The sequence below is a fragment of the Sciurus vulgaris genome (genome assembly GCF_902686455.1).
Source record: "Sciurus vulgaris genome assembly, chromosome: 4".
Taxonomy (NCBI): Eukaryota; Metazoa; Chordata; class Mammalia; order Rodentia; family Sciuridae; genus Sciurus; species Sciurus vulgaris.
In genome coordinates, this window is record NC_136464.1 from 159921271 (window position 1) to 159944275 (window position 23005).

Genomic DNA, 23005 nt, shown 5'->3' on the forward strand with positions numbered 1-23005 from the left:
CTGGTAAAGAAGCTCTCTGTGAAGACTCTCCACATTAACTACTGATAGCTCTTCAGCTGTGAGAGAATGCAATGAAGTGCGGAAGGAGGGATTCTCAAGAGCAATACCACTGACACTGTGCACATGACTTTTTGTTGTTTGAGGCACATCCTGTACGCCAGAGAATGTTTAGCATCATCCCTGGCCCCTCTTCTCACCAGATGTCAGTATTAGCCCCCAGATATAGCAACCAATGTTCTCAGACACTGTTAAATGCCCTATTGGTGGGTGGGCAATAGAGCCCCTTGCTGAAAATCATCATCTTAGGTTGTCAAATTTAAAGAACTCACCCTTATTCAACTCAATCTGGCTATATGTTACTGACAACCCACATGAAAAAGGGTATTTTATCTTTTCGTGTGTGTGTGTGTGCATGTGCTACTGGAGATTGAACCCAGGGGTGCTCTACCATCAAGTGGTATTCCCAACCCTTTTTAAAATTCTTTATTTTGAGGAAACAGTCTGGCTAAATTGCCCAGGGCCTTGATAAATTCCCGAGGCTGGCCTAAAACTTGTGATCCTCCTGCTTCAGCCTCCTGAGTAGCTGGGATTATAGTACTGCACCACGAAGATGGCTTGCATTTACTTTAATAAAAGTATTTTTAATTTAAAAAAGTTACATGTTACCAAAAAGGCACGTTTCTTCATATTCCATGTAAGAAAAACAATAGCTGTTAACAAAAGATAAATTCTCAGAGAAACTAATATTCTAAGTGCAAAGTAACAGAAAAGTACTGACAAATACATCAACCATGCTCTGCTAAATTCTTCACTCTCAAAGGTACTGTTAGGCAAAGGCTTTTGTTGTTGTTGGTGGTGGTACTGGGGCACTTAACCCCTAAGCCACAGCTCTTTTTTAAAATTTTATTTAGAGAGACAGTCTTGCCGAGTTGCTTAGGGCTTCACTTAAGTTGCTGAGGCTAGCTTTGAACTTGTGATCCTCCTGCCTCAGCCTCCCAAGCTGCTGAGAGTACAGGTGTGCGTCACTGCACCTGGCAAAAGGCTCATGTTTTTAAATTTGTAAAAAAAAAGTTTCAGCAACTAAGTGTTAATGTTTGGCATGACAGCTGCCATTTCTGAACACTCACTGTGTGCAAGGGAAGGCACAGTACTACATATTCTTCTTCCAAACAGTTCCAAGCAGCCAACGCTACTCTTATCCCATTTTACAGAGGATAAAAACAGTTCAGAGGGCACTGCAGATGATAAACGTCAGAATGGAGTTCCAAATCCAGGCAGTCGGAAGATGACTGACTGCAAAGGCCAGTTTTTTAACTGCCTTCAATATATACTTTCTAAATTAAAAGCCCTTAAACTGGCACAAAAACCAGCAGCATGAAATCAACAGACTGGAGAGTCTTCCTTCAGATTACGTGAAGTTATGACATTAAAACATATTTAATGAATCGTTACTTCACTTTAGCTTTTCCATTTTAGTTGCTCTTACTTTTAGAACAAAAGAGTATTTAAAAAACAAAAACAAAACAAATTGCAAAGTGTCTTGTGGCTTCTTCCCCTGGAGTTCTTGGAGCTTTGTCTACATACATCTAGAGCTCAATCAGGTTGTGTGCAAAGATAAAAGCTGCAAAAAGACCCAATTAACTAAGTCACTGGCCCTTTCTTATGCGTACACATACCATATCTCCCTATTTGTCTGAATTTAGCCAGGACAGGAATTATTTCCAGTGGCTAGGTGAGTTCCTAGCACACAGAATATAATGAAAAACTGTCACACTATTAAGATGTAGATTCTAGAAAAGCTATAATTAAGCTAATTCTAATCATTAAACTTGTTTGTACATTATTTTAAACCTAGGGAGTGATTTCAGGAGTTTACCCTGTGAAAAGTTCTTACAGGCCAGAAAGGCCCGAGTGTGACCCCTAGTTATGATATTTTACTAGTGTGTCCCTTTGGGTACCATAAACTCCTTTCAAGCTTTAGTGTCCACAACTGTCAAAGAAGATAACTATGGTCTCAGTCACTGAGTTTTTATGAGAAACCAGATGATTTATACCAATCAATGCCAGAAAACTTGGAAGCAGATATTTGCCTTCATCATCACTTGCTTATACAAAATTATCCAAGTCCTAATATGAATAACACATTAACTTTTATCCTGTTCTACTAGTTTTTAGCTCAGTGTTTGAAAAAAAATACTTTCTTTGCTTGTACTCTCCCAAGAGCATTCTCCCAGCCTTAACTCTTGGATTGCTCCCTAAATGCCTACGAAGAATCTTATATTTAGATAAATGAACACTCTATTCTTACATCTTTATTTAATAACTCTGAGACTTACTAGTGAGTTAAAGAGGAAAAGAATTGGTTTCTATTCTAATAATTTGAATAAATGATCAATGGGGCCAGTTTGGTCTTCTTTTCAACTTTCGACCAGCAATACTTCATCCAGGAATCAATGGAGTGAGAATATCATGTCAGATGAGCACCTGCCCTCTTCTCTTTATGTGGCAAGTACATGAGAGCGGAAAACATCTGCAGGTTTTTTTCTCCATGCTTCTTCCCAAGTGCCAATCTTAGGGCCCAGAATGTCACTCACTCACAGTTCCCTAATTCTCACCCAAAGGCCTCAGGGAGGCAGAAAGTATGACTGAGATAGTTCAGGTGCAGGAGGACTCTCGGGGGATGAAGAGAAGGAACAGGGAAGTGTAGGTCACCTCTGAGAACTGCTGCCAGACTCCAGGAGGCTAAGATCAGTTTGTATGATTAAAAGCCTAAAGTTACTGAACAAAACCCTAGTTTCTAATAAAGTAGTAAACACAATTTCAAAGAATTTTGAGTGATATTCTTAGCTGGGAAACTGGAGTGCTACTCCTCTCAGTTTTCCCCACATTCTTCTAAATAAGTTCTCGAGAAAATTCCCATTAGCTGAGCATAGTGGCACACATGTGTAATCTCAGTGACTCAGGAGGCTGAGGCAGAAGGATCACAAGTTCAAGGTCAGCCGCAGCAACTTATCAAGACCTTCAGCAACTTAGTTAGACCTGTCTCAAAATAAAAAAATAAAAACTAGGGATATAGTTCAGTGGTAAAGCATCCCTGGGTTCAATTCTCTATACAAAAAAGAAAAAAGAAAACATCTATTAGTAATCTCTTAAACTATATATTTTTGACCCTGTTAGTTTAAAGCAGCAAGCAAACTGCTGTTTCTGTTGCTAAAACATGTCCTTCTAACCTTAGTGGTAGAGAGACCTTAAGATGTGGTGGGAAATTTTGTCAAGAGTAGGACTACAGGAAGCAAGTGCTGGTATAGGGGCCATCAAGTTTTATTCTGATTATATTACTCAGAACCACTTCAATAGAACGAACTCATTTAAGAAAAAAACAAAAACTAACCTGTTTTTATACCGGTGCCCACACTGTGAACATTCAAAGTCCCAAGAAAAAGAATAAGTGAAGAGCTTTTCAATGTGGGGTTCTATTTTTAAGAGCAAGGGCAATGCAAACACAGGGCTTTCCATGTCACCTTCCAGGAACAAGAAGAAAATTGTTACTCTTACTTACAACTGCAAGAAGTAAACCCAAACAATGAACTGTTATCTGTCTTTTTTCATTGCATTTATAGTATGATTACACATGTATACAGTTTGATAGTTGATTGGGGGAAGTTTTAAAAGCATTTTTTTAAAAAATGTCCAGGAACATTTAATTATCACCTCAACAGCTTTCATTTTTCTTGGGGGCTTTGAGACATAAAACAAAAGATTCATACTATCTTCTCACTTCTAATATTTCTCAGGAAAAAAACATTTTCAGAACTATCATAGTGTATATTAAAACAAAAATCCTGTAAATGGCTTGGTACAAATACTAAAAAAAAATGTAACTGGTTAAGACACTATAGAATAATATCAGAATTTGACAAACATCATTAAAGCACCATTTGTGTTCTGATCTTCTTGTTCTACATAAGAGGGCACACACACAAGGGTTAAAGGATCAGACTCAATCCTCCCTACTCTTCATTTACCATTCTTTCCAATTTTTTATTCTAGTTCTTTCCTTAAACTTCAATAACTTTAAGACTACAGATCTGAATTTTGTTGTCATTAAAACAAAAACTAGTTGATGCTGGCTTCCGGCTTTGAGATTATCAAGTCAGTTAACAGGAAGACTCACACTGTTCTTACATTCACTCACCAATTGGTTTCCTTCCTCAGGGGAGCTGAGATGGCCCGGGAGACTGAGTTTTCCCCCCTCCCTTATTCCCTCCCCCAGCAGAGCTCTGAATTCATGGTCCAGTTCTCCCCCAAGCCTGCAACTCCAGCTGCCTAGAACATGGCCAGGACAGTCACCTTGGCAGGACCACAAGACAGCGCTACTGCCTGAGCATGTTCTATAAATATCAGTAGTTACAAAAGCTATTTTAATAATCACCTTTGTGGTGTAGTCCCACTGCTATTTTTATACCAAAACAAAATATTTTGATAACTAGAAATACAAATCAATCTCCTGGAAATGAAAAATGCAACACCTTGAGAAATGCAAACTTGAGAAGAGTACAAGTTTATAAACAGTCATCAAGCTTTAAATGCTTACTGAAAAAGCAAATAATTTATACTTTATGACAACATAAAATCTTCAAATCTAAAAGTTTTCAGTGAATCAAAGTATCATAAAAGAGCTCAAAACAGTTGACTAAGTTACACGATGACAGATATTTGAGATAAATAGTTCCCAAGTTGACCTTTATTATTTTTCCTTAGATTAAAAATTTTATGTATACTAAGTATAAAGCACCTTACTACAGAATATATAATACTTAGGTTTAATTCTTACAACCTTCTGCCTAAATTAGTTAGGTGATGTCTTTTTCTCTGGAATTGAACCCCAATTCCTCACCCCAACCCTTAACCTAGTTTGCCTATGTCCCTGAAATACATTCACTTGCCAAGACACAAACCTTTCAATAACTCTTTGCTGTCGAGCTATTCGAGTTTTCTTATTAATTGCTCATTGACAATGGTCAGGTCACTTTTTTTTTTTTTTAAATTGGGTTACCTGTCTTTTTAATGTACAAAGTTCTAATATATCCTGGATATTTACTTCTTTGTTCTATCCCTCAGGGTGGTATTAACAAATTTTTTTCCACCTTATTTTTAAAAATCTTCCCACACTGAAGTAATACTTTATTTTTATTTATATATATATATATATGTATATATATATATATATATACACACACACACATACACACACACACACACACACACACACACACACATAATATATATATATTTTGTTTTTTGGGGGATTGAACCCAGGGGTGCTTAACCACTGAGCCACATTCCCAGCCCTTTTTTTATATTTTAAAATTGTAGTCATTACAATTGAGCAAGTATGCAGCTTCTCCAGTAGGGTAGAAGTCCTCTCTTATTTATACTCAGAGGGTCTCTCTGAGTTGCTCAGGGACTTGCTAAGTTGCCGGGTCTGGCTTTGAACTTGCAATCCTCCTGCTTCAGCCTCCCAGGTCACTGGGATTACAGGTGTGCACCACCACACCTGGTGACTTTCATCTATATTTTTCTCCAAAGTTTTACAACCCGGCTTTTCACATTTTGGTCGTTAAATATGCTGAAGTTTCTTTCTTACTATGGTGTGAAGTACAGACCCCAAAGTTCCCTCTGTATTGGGAGCCAATATTACCCTTATTTTTATAAGCAGAAACTGTAACAATATTAGCTTTTGCTTTTTAAAAAAAATAATATGGACATTAAAGGGGAAAAAAACACCAAATTAACGACAGCAGTTACCTTTATGAAGAGATAAGGAAGAACGGGAAGCATACAAAGGGGGCTGTGTTGTATTTGTAATGTTGTATTTCTCAAACTCCAGGAGGGAAAGCAAAGAGAACAGAATACAACATGACTTTAAAAACAATAATCAAGATGATAAATAAGTTGATCTGGAAAAAGTTGACCAACATTCAAGGTCAATACGGATTCTACTTCTATCTCTTTATTACTCTGAAATAAATGCCAGTATTCAAAATGACAAGATACAGATGGCAAGTTTTTAAAGTGCTCTCTGAAGCAAATTAGGTTTCAATAGTAAGCTCTGAAGTGCTAATGTAGCACCTATCACTGCTGATAGGTAGGAGTATAAATAAGAGAGGAATTCTACCCTACTGGAGAAGCAGCATACCTACTCAATTGTAATGACTACACACAATAATATTTAAAATTTCTTTTCTTCACAAAAAAACAGGCTCAAGGCCAAGGGGGCACAGGAGACGCAATTTGCTAAAAACACAATTATTAGTGATAAGAAGGGTGGTGATTCTGATTAGGGCAGAAACCCCTTTTGTTTCACACCTCATGTTACCCTATGGGGGAAGAGATGCAACATGGAAGCCCCGCAATTGGTATTTAGAGATGCTCTGGAAAAAGTATTCACACAACACTTCACTGGTTGGGTGAGAAATGGGGTGTACCTCAAAGGAGCTTGGTGAAGTTTTAGGGTGATAGACCTGTCTTACATCATGAATGGAGTAATGGTTATGCAATTGTACATATTTAAAAGGGGTTTACTATATGTAAATCATACTTTGACAAAAAGACAAAATATGTATCCCACTGGAGATCCCACCTGATGATAAATGAGAATGGTCCCTTAGACCAAAAGGAGGCAATGCCAGAGACTGGCATATAGAAAATCAGTATAGTATAAGAATAGGGTAAACTCATATGTAAAAGTCTACGAAAAGTAAAATAAAACAAGGGGGAAGAACTGAGAGACAAACAAGTAGGTCAAAAGCTATGAGGTGTGGACCAAAGACATTGCTTTTAGATACCATATCTGGGCCTGACGAAATAAATGCCACTAACTGAGAGAAAAAATAGGAGGTATTGATATTTTGCATTAATTGAGCACATACAATATTAATACAAAGCACCATACAATATTAATAGCAGAGTTAATACAAACATAAAAAGGGAAATAAGACGTTCCTCTCAAAAGACAAAACAAAACATCAGGCACCAATGGCTCCTTTTTGTAATACTAAAAACATTTAGAAAGACATGGATGGAGACTCTAGATTCCTTGCTTCACTCTGCTCCCACAAGGCCAAAATCAATCCACAGAGGACAAAGCAAGTTCCACTTTTGTACCCTTTTTAAAGATGAGAAAGCTTTTCTGAAAAGTCTTCAGCATAGTTCTAATATCCCACTGGCCCAAACTGTACACAATGTCCACTCTTAGAATCACTTGTAAGAGAAGCATAACTCCTATGACTGGTTTAGATCAGATTCTTAATCCTATCCACATATACAAATCAAGTAAAGGTTTCTAAAAATTACTGATAAACTAAAGAACATGCCTCAGATTCTAATTTAACTGATCCAGTACAGGCCCCCAGCACTGGTATTTACTTTTAAATTCCCTACGTGTTTCTTAATGCACTGTCAAGTATGAAAATGCTGAGTTAGCCTCTTGGGGAAAGAACTGGAGAAGTAACCACGGGTGTGACCCCTAAGTATTCACTTGGCTCTGAGCCCTGCACCCACTCGAAATAGGTAGAACACCAGCCTAAATATTTATATAAACAGCTCTGCTCAATGACCATTTAACCAGTGGTAGACTCCTAAGTCAAACCAGCCAGATTTCTGCTCCCAAGAATCTGATCATGCCAAGCACTAAACCAACAATATATGTCCTTATGATGTACATATTTCTATGATAGATGAGTTAAGGTACACCAATTACTTACCCAATGTGCATCTAAGCTGGGGCTGCAGTTCAGTAAAAATTTCATCTCTTACTTCATTCAGACAGGTCTCTATCTCTGTAAATATTTCTGAAGTAATTTTATACTCTCCATCTAGAAAATATGTAGATAACTGACTTATCAATGTATATCTTTCCACAGAAAATTTGAGACATTAATAAAAATGGAACTTTATTAGAATGAAGTTTTGCAAACAGAGATAAAAGGCAAAGCACAAAATTTCAATCATTCCTTCTCTATGGTATAATATATAATTCCCTCTATATTTGTTATCAGCACAGCATTATTAGCACCTACTACCTAAACAAAAGTCTCAGGGAAAGTCTCACCCAAATAATCCGAGGTCTAGAAAAACACAGTTTGGGACCATTAGTGTTTCACATTTATTTATTTTTTTTAGATTTTGGAATATTTGCACATACATTTTGGAGATGAGATTTAAATCTAAACCATGAAATTCACTTATTTTTACTATCCAAGATTAATAATTTTGAATAAAGGCCTCCATATACATCTGACTCTAGTTACCCTAAAAGTAAATTCTAAAATATTGTGTTTTGATTGTGCTCTGTCACATGAGATCAGGTAAGGAATATTCCTCTTTTGGTATCATGTTGGTACTCAAAAGTTTCAGATTTCGGAGCATTTTAGATTTCAGATTTTTGGATAAAAACATTTAACCTTTAACTTTTTTTTATGTCCATCTCTGAAACAGCTGAAGCTCCCTCTTTATATGCAATTATTACTTATGCTAGAGACAAATTTTAATCATTTATTCCACTTTGTATAACTTTTCTTGAACATAGCTAAGTCTTAATTAAATTATGATCATTTCCCTAATATCTGATATATTTTCCTCCTCCCAAGTCTTCCTTTTTCAGGGGGTCGGAAAGTGGAGAGGGTCCTTAACAGCATCACAATGTGTATATGCAATTCCACATCCTGCTCTATACGTACAAACTTGCTTCATTAAACACGGTGGGCTAGCTGTACCCACTCTGTAACCAACAATCATTCCCCTATTGCTGGGTGTTTCTTTTTTCAACATTATAATATTACAGCGATAATATCTTTGGGCACATATCTATCCATATTTTTGATTACTTCTTTAAGGTAAAGGTCCTCAAAATGGAATTACTAGGACAAGGAACTATCCAAGATTAATAATTTTGAATAAAAGCCTCCATATACATTTGACTGCAGTTACTTTTAAGCAACAAATAGATCTTCTCAGTTGAAACTCTTAAAAATAATACATATAGCCTGACCACACTCTGCTTAAGTGTTTCACTAAAGAAAACATGTGGATTGTCTTTATTATAAAGCATTAACCAAAGTTTTTGTTATTTGATCATGGCAAAAAATAAAATTTATAATGTGAAAAAAAAAGAAGCTAAAACATAAAACATTGATTGTGAAAATATATTTATTCTACAGAGAGTTTCTATAAGCTAAAAAATACAAAATTAATTCCAGTATTCAATTATTGCTTTTCTGTAATAATCAACTGAACAACTGTCACCTACTCAGTTCTGGAACTCCTATAATTACATAAAACAAATAGAAGGAAAAAAATCAAAGGCAAAAAAGGTTGTGAAAACTGGGCAGGATGGTACACACCAAAAATCCCAGCTACTCAAGACAACGAGGCAGAAAGATTGCAAGTTGGAGTCCAGCCTGCGAAACTCAGCAAGACCCCATCTCGAATAATATTTGAAAAGGGTTGGGATGTAGCTCAGTGGTAGAACACATGCCTAGCAACTGTGAGGTCCTAGGTTGATCCCTAGTTCTAAGAGTAAAAATTAAAAAAAAAAAAAAAAAAAAAAAAGGCATATGAAAAATCTTATTTTAAAAGTTACAAAAAAATTACAAATGAATGATGCATGAAAAGAAAAATATTTTCAGAGAAACTCAAATTGAAGCAAAATACTTATCATAATTTTTTTTTTTTTTTTTTTTTTTTTTAAATTGAACCCAGGGTCTCACACATACTAGGCAAACACTCTACCACTGAACTACATCCCCAGCTCTTCTTATATATTGAGATGGGGTCTCAGTAAATTGCCCAGGCTGGCCTCAAACTTGTGATGCTCCTGTCTGAGCTCTAGAGCAGTTACAATTACAGGCATGTGCCATCTGGCTCAAAATCACCAAAGATGGTTAGAGTACTCTGCGATATTTTCTTCCACATAATGAATATAGAACTACATTAGTATAACTCTTCTGGAATAAGAACTTAATATTCATATTTTAACATCCCTCTTGACATTAATCAGCAATGCATTCGAAAGAATATATAAATATTTGTCATAATGTGAATCTCTAATAGCAAAAAATTATTAACAGCCTAAATGGCACACAGGAGGAAAGCAATGTACAGGATCCATTCAAAGGACTGCACAATTGAAGTTACATTTTTTTTTTTTTTTTTTTAGTGTATTAATGAAAATGAAAATACCTACAATGTCAAGTGAAGGAAGCATGGTATGATGTCAAATCTGTCAAAGAAAATATATGCACAAATAAGAGCAGGAAAAAAAAATATACCTAGACACTTCAAAATAAAAGTGAAGATCTTGCCCTTCCAGACAGCAAGACTTAAAAAGTCACACAACAGTGTAGGTATAGGAACACACAACAAAACTGGGAGATAACATACATAAGACAAAGGTGGTATGGCAGATCGACTAACAAAAGAAGTAAAGCTAGAAAAACTGGCTATGCAAATGAAGGAAAAATGGATCTTTATACCATACATAAACATTAACTCCTGCTGAATTAATAGTTTCACTATCAAAACCAAAACTTGATTTTTTTCAGTGACAACATGATAAATGGCCAACTTCCTGTCCTCAAGAAAGGGCTTCTTTGCCACAATACTAACTCCAAAAGGAAAGCTAAACACCTTCCTGTATATCAAGACATCTTTTAAAAAGCCGAAAAACAAGCTGCAAACTGAGAAGATTCAGCAACACATATCTAACATAAAAATAGCAATAAGGATATTAAAAAGAACTCATACAAATCAGTAAGATCACAACAATCAACAGAGCAAATAGGGATAAGACACAATTAGGCATTTCACAGAACAGTGAACATATATGGTCAAACACACAGGAAAGGTTAGCAGATCAAGCTCTTTAAGGAAGGCAAATCAAGACCACGACCACTTCATGTCACTCAACTAGCAAAATCTCAGGGTGAAAACCACCAAGAGAAGACCTTTTATAAATTACTATTGGGAGTCACTGACGAGCGTAACTACTTTGGAAAACAACTGACATTATTTATCTGGACTCAGAGCCTGTGATTTGGTAATTCCATTCTTATGGACTATCCAAGGGAAACTCTCCTATTCATATACTATGTATACTCCTGGAAAATTACCAAAAATGGTCACAATAATAGTATTTATAATGGCAAAACAAGAGACCACAGTCCACTGACAAGTGAGTAAATTCACAGTTGGCCCTCAGTACCTGCTGGAAACTGGTAACACGGACTGAAAGTTTTTTGGTTTTTTTTTTTTGGTGTGGGGGGTATGCATCTGTACTGACATATACAGATTTTTTTCCCTTGACATTATTTCCTAAAAAATATAGTACAACCACTGTTTGCATCACATTTATGTTATATTAGGCATGGTAAGTAATCTAAACATGATTTCAAGTATATGGGAGGATATGCTGGGGTTCTATGTAAAACTGTACCATTTTACGTAAGGGAGTTAGCATCCTTGGATTTTGTGATCCGTAGGAGGTTCTGAAATAAAATCTCCACAAATACTGAGGGAAGAGTACAATGATATAGTTCAAAAATGAAAATACTCTACAGCAATGAAAATCAACGAGCCAAAACTATAGGCAGCTTCACAAATCCTTAAAAAAGGTCACAGAGGACATGCCATACAACATCTGTTTTTAAAAGTTCAAAATAAACTAAGTGTGGCAATACACAATACATTGTTTAGGGGTGTGTGTGTGTGTGTACGCGTATATATATACATGTTAAGAAAAATTTAGTAGCGACCAATGTGATCCTACAATATGTATGATAAGAGAAATGAGAAATTATACTCCATTTATGAATGATTTATGAAAATGCACAAATGCAGTCTACTGCCATATATAACTAATTAGAACAAATTTTAAAAATTAAAAAAAAAAAAGTAGTAGTGACAGAACACAATTCAGGGTAATTACCTTTAGAGGAAAAGGAGGGTGGGATGGGAGGGAACACATAGGTAAATTAAGTATAAAAGAATGTTTTAATTCTTCTTGGGCTGAAAAGTAGGTTTCTGAATATCCTATTAATTTATAGAAAATTAAAAAAAAAATCCCTCCTTGTACAGAAAGATTTTGGAAGGCTGTGGGATTACACATGCTTTTTACTTACTTCTTTATTCTACCTTTCAGTAGTTTAAAAACTTAGGATTTTACTTTGATGGACTCTGTGATGACTACTATTGCACTGACAACCACTGCTTCTTTCTCCTTCACAATTAGTTTTTGAAAAAGACTACCTGTGGCAGTCATGATGTTGTGGCTGGTATCAACTCAAGCTTCATGACACTATCCTTGGGCTTCCTGCCCCCAGGTCTTTCTATAGAACAAAACCCTAATGATGGCATCTTTTCCACATGCTTTGAGATTCAATAACAACATCTTTAAAACATAAAGAGAAATAATAGACTACTACCAACCTTTAACTCCATCCAACTGACTGGTATACAGAAGCTTACTTGCTTGATTGTATTTTTCAAACAACCGCCAAAACACAGATTCTTTCTTAGTACACAATTTAGTCACAGTGTTCTTTAACTCTTCCAAGTGCACCAAAGCTGACAAGAGACAGTCTAACCAACAGAGGGCATTAGTATTTTTCCACTGGACACACAGAGTCTGGAGAAATGATGAACACCTGATCTGCAATGGCATTTCCAGTTCAGATGTATGTCCTTCATTCTGAGGGGAAATTCCCCCAGTTTCAGAGATATCAATAGTAGCAGGATCTTCTTCAGTAGCCATATCAACATTATCGGCTTCCAAAGTCTCATTCTGCTCCAAGGAACCAGCAGTCCTAACTGAATTCTGTTGACTATTGGGTAAGTTTGACAAGATTTCATCATATACGTCTCTGTTATGTTTGCTGTCCAAAACTTGCTCTCCATCAGTAACAAGATGATTTCTAGTCTTTTTGGAATTTGCTAAAAAAGACGAATCATGACTGCTTGTTTCCAAGATCTTTCTTTTTTGAGGCTTATTTGGAATGTGACAATCTTCCAAATCAGGAGAAATTAAATTATTAAGTGATTTAGAGCCCAAAGGATAGATGCACTAGAAGAGAAAAATAAAATCATAAAACTAAAAAAATTCAAATAAAGTACAAGTTTTAAAGTTTCTAGTTTCTACACCATGAAAAACAAAATCTCAGCATTAATTTGACATGAGAGTATATTTATCAAACTAATTTTGAAAGGACTAGTGAAAAACACTATCTAATCAAATGTGGACCCCCACAAGGAAAAAATTTTCCTAGTTAATTAAATCCAGGGTTTAGTCTGAGTTATAACTAGGTAAAATAACAAAGAAAACATACATATTTTTGTGTTAATAAAAACACCTAATTTCAAGTATATAAAAAAATTTCAACAATGTAAAGAAGACTAAGGAGCCCTACTCTTTTGGAACAAACAGTATAACATTTAGAAATTGGAAAATATGTTTCTCTTCTTTTTCAGTGGTACTGGAACTGAAACCAGGAGTACTCTTTCACCGAGTCACATCCCCCAGCCCTTTTTATTTTAAGACATGGTCCTACAGGCATGTATCACCACACCCAGGTTGGAAAAGTACTTTAAAATTAAAAAAAAAAAAAAAAAAATCATGGATTATTTGTTACCTACATTTTAACACTGAGTATAAATCTAAAAACACTGCTATTTTAGTTTATATCTATTGGGTTCAGAGTGAAAATGGCTCAATTTTAATGAGTCATCAAATCTAACTGTGCATTAACATAATTTCAACCAAATACCAAAAATGTAAACAAATCATTAATCAGTGAATTTTCCCCAATTTTCAAAACATTCTACAAGATAAATTCAAGAACGTATACACTAAATGCCCTCATTTAAAGTATGTCTTTTGGGATAGAGATGTAGTTCAGTGATAAAGCACTTGCCTAGCATGCACAAGGCTCTGGGTTCAATCCCAAGCACTGAGGAAAAGTAAATTTAAAAATTAAATGAATAAATAAACCAAATATACCTTTTTCTATTCAAGTTTGGTAGACTGCTACTTTAGTGGTCTCCAGGGAACTGAAGAACCACACCTCCTGGTAAATGATGTCCTCATACAGACTGTTAAGTCCTCTATACAGACTGGACTTAGGCATTTACTAGCTTTGATGGGATATTTGGGTACAATACACACACAAAGGTCCGATAAGCACGGGCTCATTCTTGTACTCATTCTTCTAGGTCCAGCTATCATGCAGTAAGGAGTTCAAGTAGTCTCAAGAAAACAACTGAGATTCTTAGCTGACTGAGTTCAGCCCCCAAACAGCACTCACTGTCAGACATGTAGGCAATTCAGTTATCACAAATATCATATGCAAAATAAAAAGAACTGCCTAGTGAACCCACAGGATCATGAAAATAAAGCCTTTCAATTACTTAAGCCACTAAGTTTTGAGGTAATTCATTTCACAGCAACAGATAAATGTATTGAATACCCTCATCTAGTTTCTTCTATATAAGTGAATACTATACTCAAAATACTACATTTGCACAGGCCTGCAATTCCAGCTACTCTGGAGGCCAGGTAAGAGGATCACAAGTTCAAGACCAACTGAGGTGAATTAACAAGATAGTCTCAAACAATAAAAAGGGCTGGCTTGGGGATGTAGCTCAGTGGGGAAGCACTTGCTTAGCAAGTGGAGGCCCTGAATTTGATTCACAATACTTGAAGGTGGGAACAAAGGAAACACTTATGAAAGTCTTTAGTATACATGGGACAAATTCTGGATTCTGCTACCAACTAGTTACAGAGTCAAAATCAATAAAAACTTGACTATCAATTTTAATATCTTGGGATTTCTTAAATCCTACCCTATGCCAGGAAACCAAAAGCACTTTAAAATCATTAGCTACGCTTGATGTGGTGGCACACATCTGCAATCCCAGCTACATGGAACACTGATAGGAGGACCACAAGTTTGAGGACAACCTGAGCAACTTAGTGAAACCCTGTCTTAAAATTAAAAAAAAAAAGGGTTGGAGATATAGTTCAGTGGTAGAGAGAGCACTCCTGGGTGCAATCCCCAGTACCACACACAAACTAAAAATAAAATTAAGGGTAATAATTGCATTTTCAGAGTCATAAAAGATTGCATTAAAAAAAACTGAAAGCAGGATCTCAAAGAGATGTTTGCACACTCATGTTCACTGTAGTCCTTACAATATCCAAAGGTAGAAAAACCACCCAAATGTGTGATGACAAATGAACTGATGAAGAAAATGTGGTATTATTCACTCAACAGATTATTATTCAACTTTAAAAAGGAAGGAAACTTTGTCACATGCTACAACACAGATGAACTTTAATGACATTATATTGTGAAATCAATCAGCCACAAAAAGACATGTACTGTAATGATTACATTTATATGAGGTACTTAAGAGTACTAAGATTTATAGAAATAGATCTATGGCTGTCAGAGGCTTGGGAAAGGGGTGACTAGGGTATATGTGTACAGTGGCTCAGCTGTGCAAGCTGAAGAAAGTTCTACAGATATACTGCCTGACAATTTGAGTACATGTATCCAGAACGATCCTTAAAAATGGTTAAGATGATAAATTCTGTAACTTTGTTATAATTTTTAAAAATTAATAGAAGCCAACAATTTTTTAAAAAATACCCACCAAAATACCATAACAAAAGTCTTTTACCAATCTCCAGCAGTCAAGATCTTGGTGTATACATGTGCTGCCTGTACTCTTACTTAATTAAAAACAACAGTAAACTATGAGGGATCCTGGGGCCACAAAACTTAGGGGCCTGGATGGTTTCCCCATTTGCTTTACAAACGTTTTCACTAACTTTTCTTGCTATAACCTCTGCTCCCATCATTAGGGCAATTAAAATTATAATTTATCCTTATTCCAAGTTTTCCCTCTTATAAACTAATACTTTTATATTATCTCTTTACATCTGACTTTAGTTTGTACTTTATTTAAACATGTAATAACTAGAATAAAGCTTTTATCTTTTTAAAAAAAGTAAAAAATGATACTTTTTTAGCCCAATGCGACCATTTAACATCACTAAAAAATCAATGCTGAAAAAAACCTAATGCTCTCAGTGATTTTTTTGGAGCAGCTTAAATAAGTAACTTCCTGTTTTTATTCCTGAAAGACAGGAATAAGGAAAAACATACCATGTCATTTTTGTTTGTTTTATAGTTGTTGGGTTTTTGTTGTTCCTTTGTTTGCAGTGCTGGGGATCAATCATGCTAGACAAGTGTTTTATTCTGAGTTACATCACCAGCTATCATTTTATATGGAAATTAATTAAGGTTTAGCCAAAGAAATTATAAAAATAATTTATGCCTTTCCTCCTTTTTTTTTTTTTTTTTTTTGTGGTACGGGAATTGAACCCAGGGGTACTTTACCACTAAGCTACATCTCCAGCCCCTGTCTGTTCTACTTTTTTAAAAAATTTTTTTTAATTTTTAATTTTTTTGGTACTAGGGCATTTAATCACTGAGCTACTTTCCAGTCCTTTTTATTTTTTGAGATAGGACAGGGTCTCCCTAGGTTGCTTAGGGCCTCACTTACTTGCTAAGGTTGGCTGGCCTCCAACTTGTAATCCTCCTGCCTTAGCCTCCCTAGTGGCCGAGATTACAGGTGTGTGTACCATTGTGCCTGCCCTTTTTGTTTTGAGACAGGATCTAAGTTGCTTAAGGCCTTGATAAATTACTCAGGCTGGCCTCAAACTTACCATACTCCTGTCTTGGACTCGCAAGTGGCTAGGATATCAGGCATATGCCACCATTGCCCAGCTACTTGTGCCCACTTCAAAAATGAAGAAAGTATTTTCTTTTATGACTTAACACTATTTAAAAGTCTCTTTATAGCTGAGCAGAGTGGCACACATCTGTAATTCCAGCTACCTGGGAGGCTGAGGCAGGAAAATTACAAATTCAAGTAAGTAAAATCCCTTTCATTATAAATCTTAAAAAAAAAAAAAAAAAAAAAACAACAACAAAAAAAGAACAAAACAAAACAAACAAAACTGAATAATGAAATCCTCCAAAATAATGGTACTACTCAAAAAAAAAAGGAAAAGTTAAAATGTTTAAAAACACTTCAAAAGCTCCAATTTGGTATTAATTCTGAATCAGAGTTCTGAATATTAATATATTTTCAAATCAATGAACATTTTAATATAAATAAGCAATTAAAAGGGGTTCCCACATGATTCTTTTCAATTTAAAGCAAATGAAAGAAAAATGTTCAATGAACTCCAAGTTTTATAATAGAACTCTTTAGAAATTAAAAATTCAATTTTGGGGCCTTATGGACCATGGATCAGCAAACTATCTATAAAAGGCCAGAAAATAAACATTTTAGGCTTTGTGAGCCATACAGTCTCTGTCATAAATATTCAATTCTCCTATCACAGTGCAAAAGCAGCCATAGATGTTACAAAAATGACTGAGCATAGCTATGTTCCAATAAAACTATTTATTTGAATTTCAGGAGTTTCACATGTTATGAAAGAGACTTCTCTTGATTTTGATTTTTCTCAACCATTTAAAAACATAAAACTCACCCTAGTTTTGTATCATACAAAATGAGTTTGCTGACCCCTGCTATAACCCAATCTATTCACAAAGCACACTAGGCTCATATTGTTGATTAGAAAACAAGTTTTTTAAATTAGATCAATAAATTACTCCAGTTGTGTGTGTGTGTGTGTGTGGCGCGCACATTACTAAGAGTTGAACCCAGGGGTGCTCTATCACTGAGCTACACCAGCAGCCCTTTTTATTTTGAGTCAGGTTCTTCTAAGTTGCAGAGGCTGTCCTTGAATCTATGATCCTCCGGCCTCACCTCCCAAGTTGCGAGGTTATAGGGATGCACCAACATGCCTGACTTAACTCCAGTTCTTTTTTAAACATCTGTACTTAAAATTCTTCACTGTATATTTTCTCCTTGTCACCTAAAAAAGAATGCTTCAAACACTAAAATTGTAAATAGTATATCTAATCTTAATAGCTAAAACCAAGATAGGGACTGCTCTAGTCTTATTTTCCTTAAAGAGCTCTACTGAATATCACTTATGTATTGTTCCAGAGAGGAGAAAAGCACTTTGGTCTAAAATCAATAAGATTTTTCTCTTTCCAATGTTCATAATTCTACAACTTCAAGTTAATTAGCAAATAATCTGAATATAGTCTATTATTATGAATGAGCTGTGGGCAATAAAGTTCACCTCCTGCTCTAGGGATATGCCTCTAGTCACTTTCCCAAGCTGTCCCCTATTGATACAACCAGCATGCTGGCATAGTTCCCAACCTAAAAATTTAAAAAATTCTCACATCTATACTTCTCATTTCTTCTCATTCCATCTGCTCCAATCAGGATTTTATCACCACTGCTTTACCCAACCTATTCTTCCTGAGTGTACAAGGACCCCAGGCCACTCTAATCAAAGATGAATTTGGTCCTCATCTTCCCTGAAATCTCAGCAACATCTGACAATAAGTAACATATTCCCGCCCTCTCCATTTTTTACTTGACTTCCTGGACGACGCACTCTTCTACCTGGTTTCACCACTACAAACTGTCCACTTCTCAGATTCTGCTGTGGTCCATTTATCTTCCCAACCTGTTAATGCTGGAATGGTGCAGGGCTCCGTTCTTAGACCTCTTTATCCACTCCTAGGGTACCTCTTCTATTTTTAATAATTCAGCTAGCCATGTGCTCAGGGCTACCAAATCTTCATCTCTAATCCCACACTCTCCACACACAGCTCCAACCACTTACTCACAGATGTTACAAGCTCAACCTTGATCGTTCTGACCTCCCAGGGGTTTGAGCTTTATGTCAGAACTGGGGACAAAACCAACTAGGCTCCTGGCTTCTGTTCTTACCCATTATTTCTATTTTAAACTCAGCAGTCACAGAGATCCTTTTGACACGTAAATCAGAATACTTAACTCTTTCTGCCAACATCCTGGCTATAGTTCCTCACTTCCCAGAATAAAAGTCAAGAGTTCACCATGAATGGTAAGACCCTACTTGGCCCAGCCCACAATTATTTTTCTAACCCATCTTCTATCGCTCTGCCTCTCACTCAAATGCATCTCAGCTGGTTTCACTGCAACAGCATCAACATGCCAGGCAACCTCCCCTCTCTCAGGGCCCACCTACCAGTGCTTGCTTCGCCTCTTGACTATCCTTCCCCCGCCACCCCTCTCTCAGGCCTCTGCCCAAGTTCCACTTTCTCAATGAAGCATTCTCCCCACCACTCTCTTTAAAACTGTAAACAACAACTCCCAACACCCCAACTGTCAATGCTTTATGCTTCTTCATAGCACCTTTCATCATCTGACACAAAAAATTTTACTTGTTTATTGTCTTTCCTAATCTAGACCATAACCTCCTCAGGGGTAAGAATTTTTTTGCTGCTTTATTCATTACTGTATCCTAGCATTGTATTTCGAATAGTGCCAACTCAGTGGCACTCGTTTACTAAATAAATACATAAGGAAATTTGTTCTATTTGTAAACATGCCTGGGATGGTTTTCTTTCAAATTACAAGCGAAAGTATCTATTGCCAACTGTGTGATGTAGCCTAGTATTTCCCAGACTGGGCTTGTCATCAGATTCATTCTCAAAAATTATAAAACTATAGAAATATGGCAGGTCATATAGCCCATCTCACAGAGTGCCTGCCTCTCATGCGGGAGGTGTGGGTTCGAGTCCCCAGCACTCTGGGATTGTGGAAATAACAAACAAAACCAACCTTCCAAACTATAGAAATATGGGCCAACTTTAATGAACAGTGTCTAGAGGTGAGAACCAAAAATATTTTAATAACATTCCAGATGATTCTGATCAACTGTTAGTTTAGCTGGAGTAAACAGATCTAAAATTAGCTCATTACTTTTTTCTTTCCTTTTTTTTTTTGGTTTGCTGTACTGGGGATTAAGCCCAGGACACGTGCCAGGTGAGTGCTCTACAGCTGAGCCACATCCCCAAGCTAACAGATCTGAAATTAGAAGACCACAATCCAATCACAGCTCTGGCACTCTATTAAAGATATTTTGTTCCCAAAACCTTCTCTTAATCTGGGTTTTTTTTTTAAACACATTGCTGGGAATGAAATCCAAGGACTCATTCATGCTAGACAAGTGTGCCTACTACTGAGGCACACCCCAGCCCTGAATGTTTTTTAAAAAATGGGAATACTTATGTTGCAAAGTTTTGAGAATTAAAACGTACAAATAGTTTCATAAAGTGTCAAGTACAATAAAGTGCAGAATAGTACAGAATTTAATGAACTCCTATATAAATGTTGTACAGGTGGATACAAATTATTATAATTAAAACATATTTGGAACCTTTTAAAACTTTTAAGTACATACAATTTAGCTTAGAGCGTACATACTGTTTGGGGACTAACGACTTCCAAAATACTTTTCCGGGTAAATTAGAGGGTAATAACTTATCCAGTTTAATAGTTTATAAACCAAAGAAATAAGACAATAACAACTACATGCTAATACCTAACAAGAACCACCCCCTAAAGTTAAAAATAAATCCTATGCAACAACTAAGGAATCCAAACAGAAAAATAACAAAGAACCAGACAGATTTAGAAACTAAGATTATCTATGTGTTAAAAATCTACATTCTAAAAACACAAATCAAACCTGTTATAGTGCATGCCTATAATCCTAGCAACTTGGGAGGATGAGGTAGGAGGATCCAAGTTCAAAGCCAGCCTCTGTGACTTAAAATTAGGGCTGGGGTTGTGACTCAGTAGTAGAGCGCTTGCCTCAAATGCTTGGGGCACACTGGGTTCGATCCTCAGCACCACCACACAAATAAATACAGGCGTCCATCCACAACCAAAAAAAAAAAAAAAAATTAAAAAATTTTGAAAAGAGCTGGGAATGTGGCTCACTGGTTAAACACGCCTGGGTTTGATCCCCAATACCAAAAATAAACCAAAAAACTGAGAAATAATATAAACAATGACAAAAAAAAAAAAAAAATCAAAAGACTAAAGCCCATTTACTATATTAGATTAATACTTTACCTGCAGATCCTCACACAAAGAGATAGATTCTTGAAAACTAATTCGGTAAGTCTTTAAGGCTTTTACTTTTCCCTTCTCTCTACAAGCAGGGCAATACCCATCTGATGTAGCTTTAGCTGAATCATAATTCTAAAAGAGAAATAAAGTAATTAAAATGCAGATATTTCTAAAATTAAAATTACAGAAAGTTCAACTAGAAGTGTCCTGGCAAGATTAAACATGGCAAATAAAAGAAATGCATAAAGTTTTAAATATAGCTATTGAAAAAAGAATGTTACAAGAATTAAACTTTAAGTGCTAAAAACGGCATCCATTTTATTTGCAAGAAAAAAAAGTAGGATCAACTGCCAGGGAAAATACATGTTCTATATTTTCAAAGAATAATAAACCATAAGGTCTGTTTTCTTTCTTTCATATATCAATAAAACACAGAGAGGTAAACACATTAAAATAATCTTTCGCCATTGCTTTAAGATTTCCGTGGAAGACACACCATTTTAGAAGTTAATTGGTCAAATTAAAACTGAATTTAAGTCTCAAAAATAGAAGGAAAAAAAAAAAGAACAACTTTGCACTGAGGCAAAAAATAAGTTCACTAACTTTTCCCAAATATCCCACCATGGGGAGTGAAGATATCCCTATATCAGCCCCTGGTCCAATCACTGGCAAACCATTTCCAATCTTCGGAGAATCCATCATTCCGAGTCATTGGCTAATTTATGTCACTTGAAACATGTCAATATCACTAAGGATTTTTCAATGAACCCTGGAAAAAAGAAGTCAATAGACAATTAAATAAAAATTCTTATTCTAAAAGAGTTGATATTTTATAAAAGATACAAATTTTAAGCATATCTTGAGAGCTCTATATCCTAGGATAAACATATTCTAAAATTGTGATCCCATAGTTGAAAATGTCTAAATTAATTTATATATTAACCAAATGTGTGAGGAGAGGGCAGAGAATGGCAAGGGGAGGCATTTTCATAGCAGACTCACTTGTAAGCAAATTAAACAAAACTTGTAGAGGCAGCTACTATTTAAAGCACACTATATTCATTAGTATTTGAAAAGTTTAAGTTTTAAGAGTCTATGCACATGTTCAAACAAATAAGCCAGCATTACAATGAGAGTCTCTAAAACCTCCCAGATTCATTGTGTTATTACTTGACAGGGATAAAAGAACCAAGGAACCACATATTTCATACATTCCTACTGTTTTCAACCCCTAATACTTCACCAGTTGAGAATGCTGCCTTTTAAAAGTTACCAATAAAATACAAAATTCATGTTATTTGTAAACAATCTGTATCAGAACTAAAATATAAAGTCATAGGACAAGTTACACAAGTTTGTTGAATGCAGTCCCATGAAGTAGAACTACATTCAGTAAAAAATTATGATACACAGCTCAATATAAGGAAAAAGTTATTAAAAGTAGTTTAAAAACCAGACTTAAAATACAGCAAAACCATATATAAGAGACTTTTAAGTAAGGTAAGTTACCACTTGGCCACAACATTGAAGGTAACTTCAAGCGTAAGTCTTTCTAAAGCTTAGGAAACTATGAATCTACAACAACCATTCTCTGGGAACCAGTGGCTCACAGACTGACTTTGAAAACTGGCTATGCTATTCTGTTCTAGCTGTATAAACTTCATACACTTTCAAGTCAAGGAATAATTTTAAAAATTAAAAAAAAAATTAAGTGTCAGTGAATCTCAATTTCCTATTTCTAAACTCCAAGACAGGGTTTCTCAACTATAGCACTGCACTTTTTGGACCAGACAATTCTTTATTGTAGGTGCTGTCCTGTATATTGTAGCATATTTAGCAGCATCACTGATCTCTACCCCCAGGACAACCAAAACTGTCTTCCTCCAAA

At 35.7% G+C, this 23005-nt stretch overlaps 1 protein-coding gene across 4 annotated transcripts in view; it reads right to left on the reverse strand.

Moving 5' to 3' along the window:
• USPL1 (ubiquitin specific peptidase like 1) overlaps positions 1-23005 on the reverse strand; it is a 38783-nt gene that overhangs the window by 13383 nt on the left and 2395 nt on the right. The window contains exons 2-6 of one of the 4 annotated variants that reach the window (XM_079138569.1): positions 21721-21886; positions 21121-21249; positions 12487-13120; positions 7767-7877; positions 3392-3521 (exon numbers count right to left, since the gene is read on the reverse strand). In XM_079138569.1, the coding sequence (XP_078994695.1) occupies positions 3392-3521; positions 7767-7877; positions 12487-13120; positions 21121-21249; positions 21721-21819 (1103 nt within the window). In that variant the 5' untranslated portion in view covers positions 21820-21886. Of the gene's footprint in view, positions 1-3391; positions 3522-4195; positions 5182-7766; positions 7878-12486; positions 13121-21120; positions 21250-21720; positions 21887-23005 lie in introns of those variants that run through there. The other 3 variants (XM_079138567.1, XM_079138568.1, XM_079138570.1) reach the window with 3 other exon arrangements.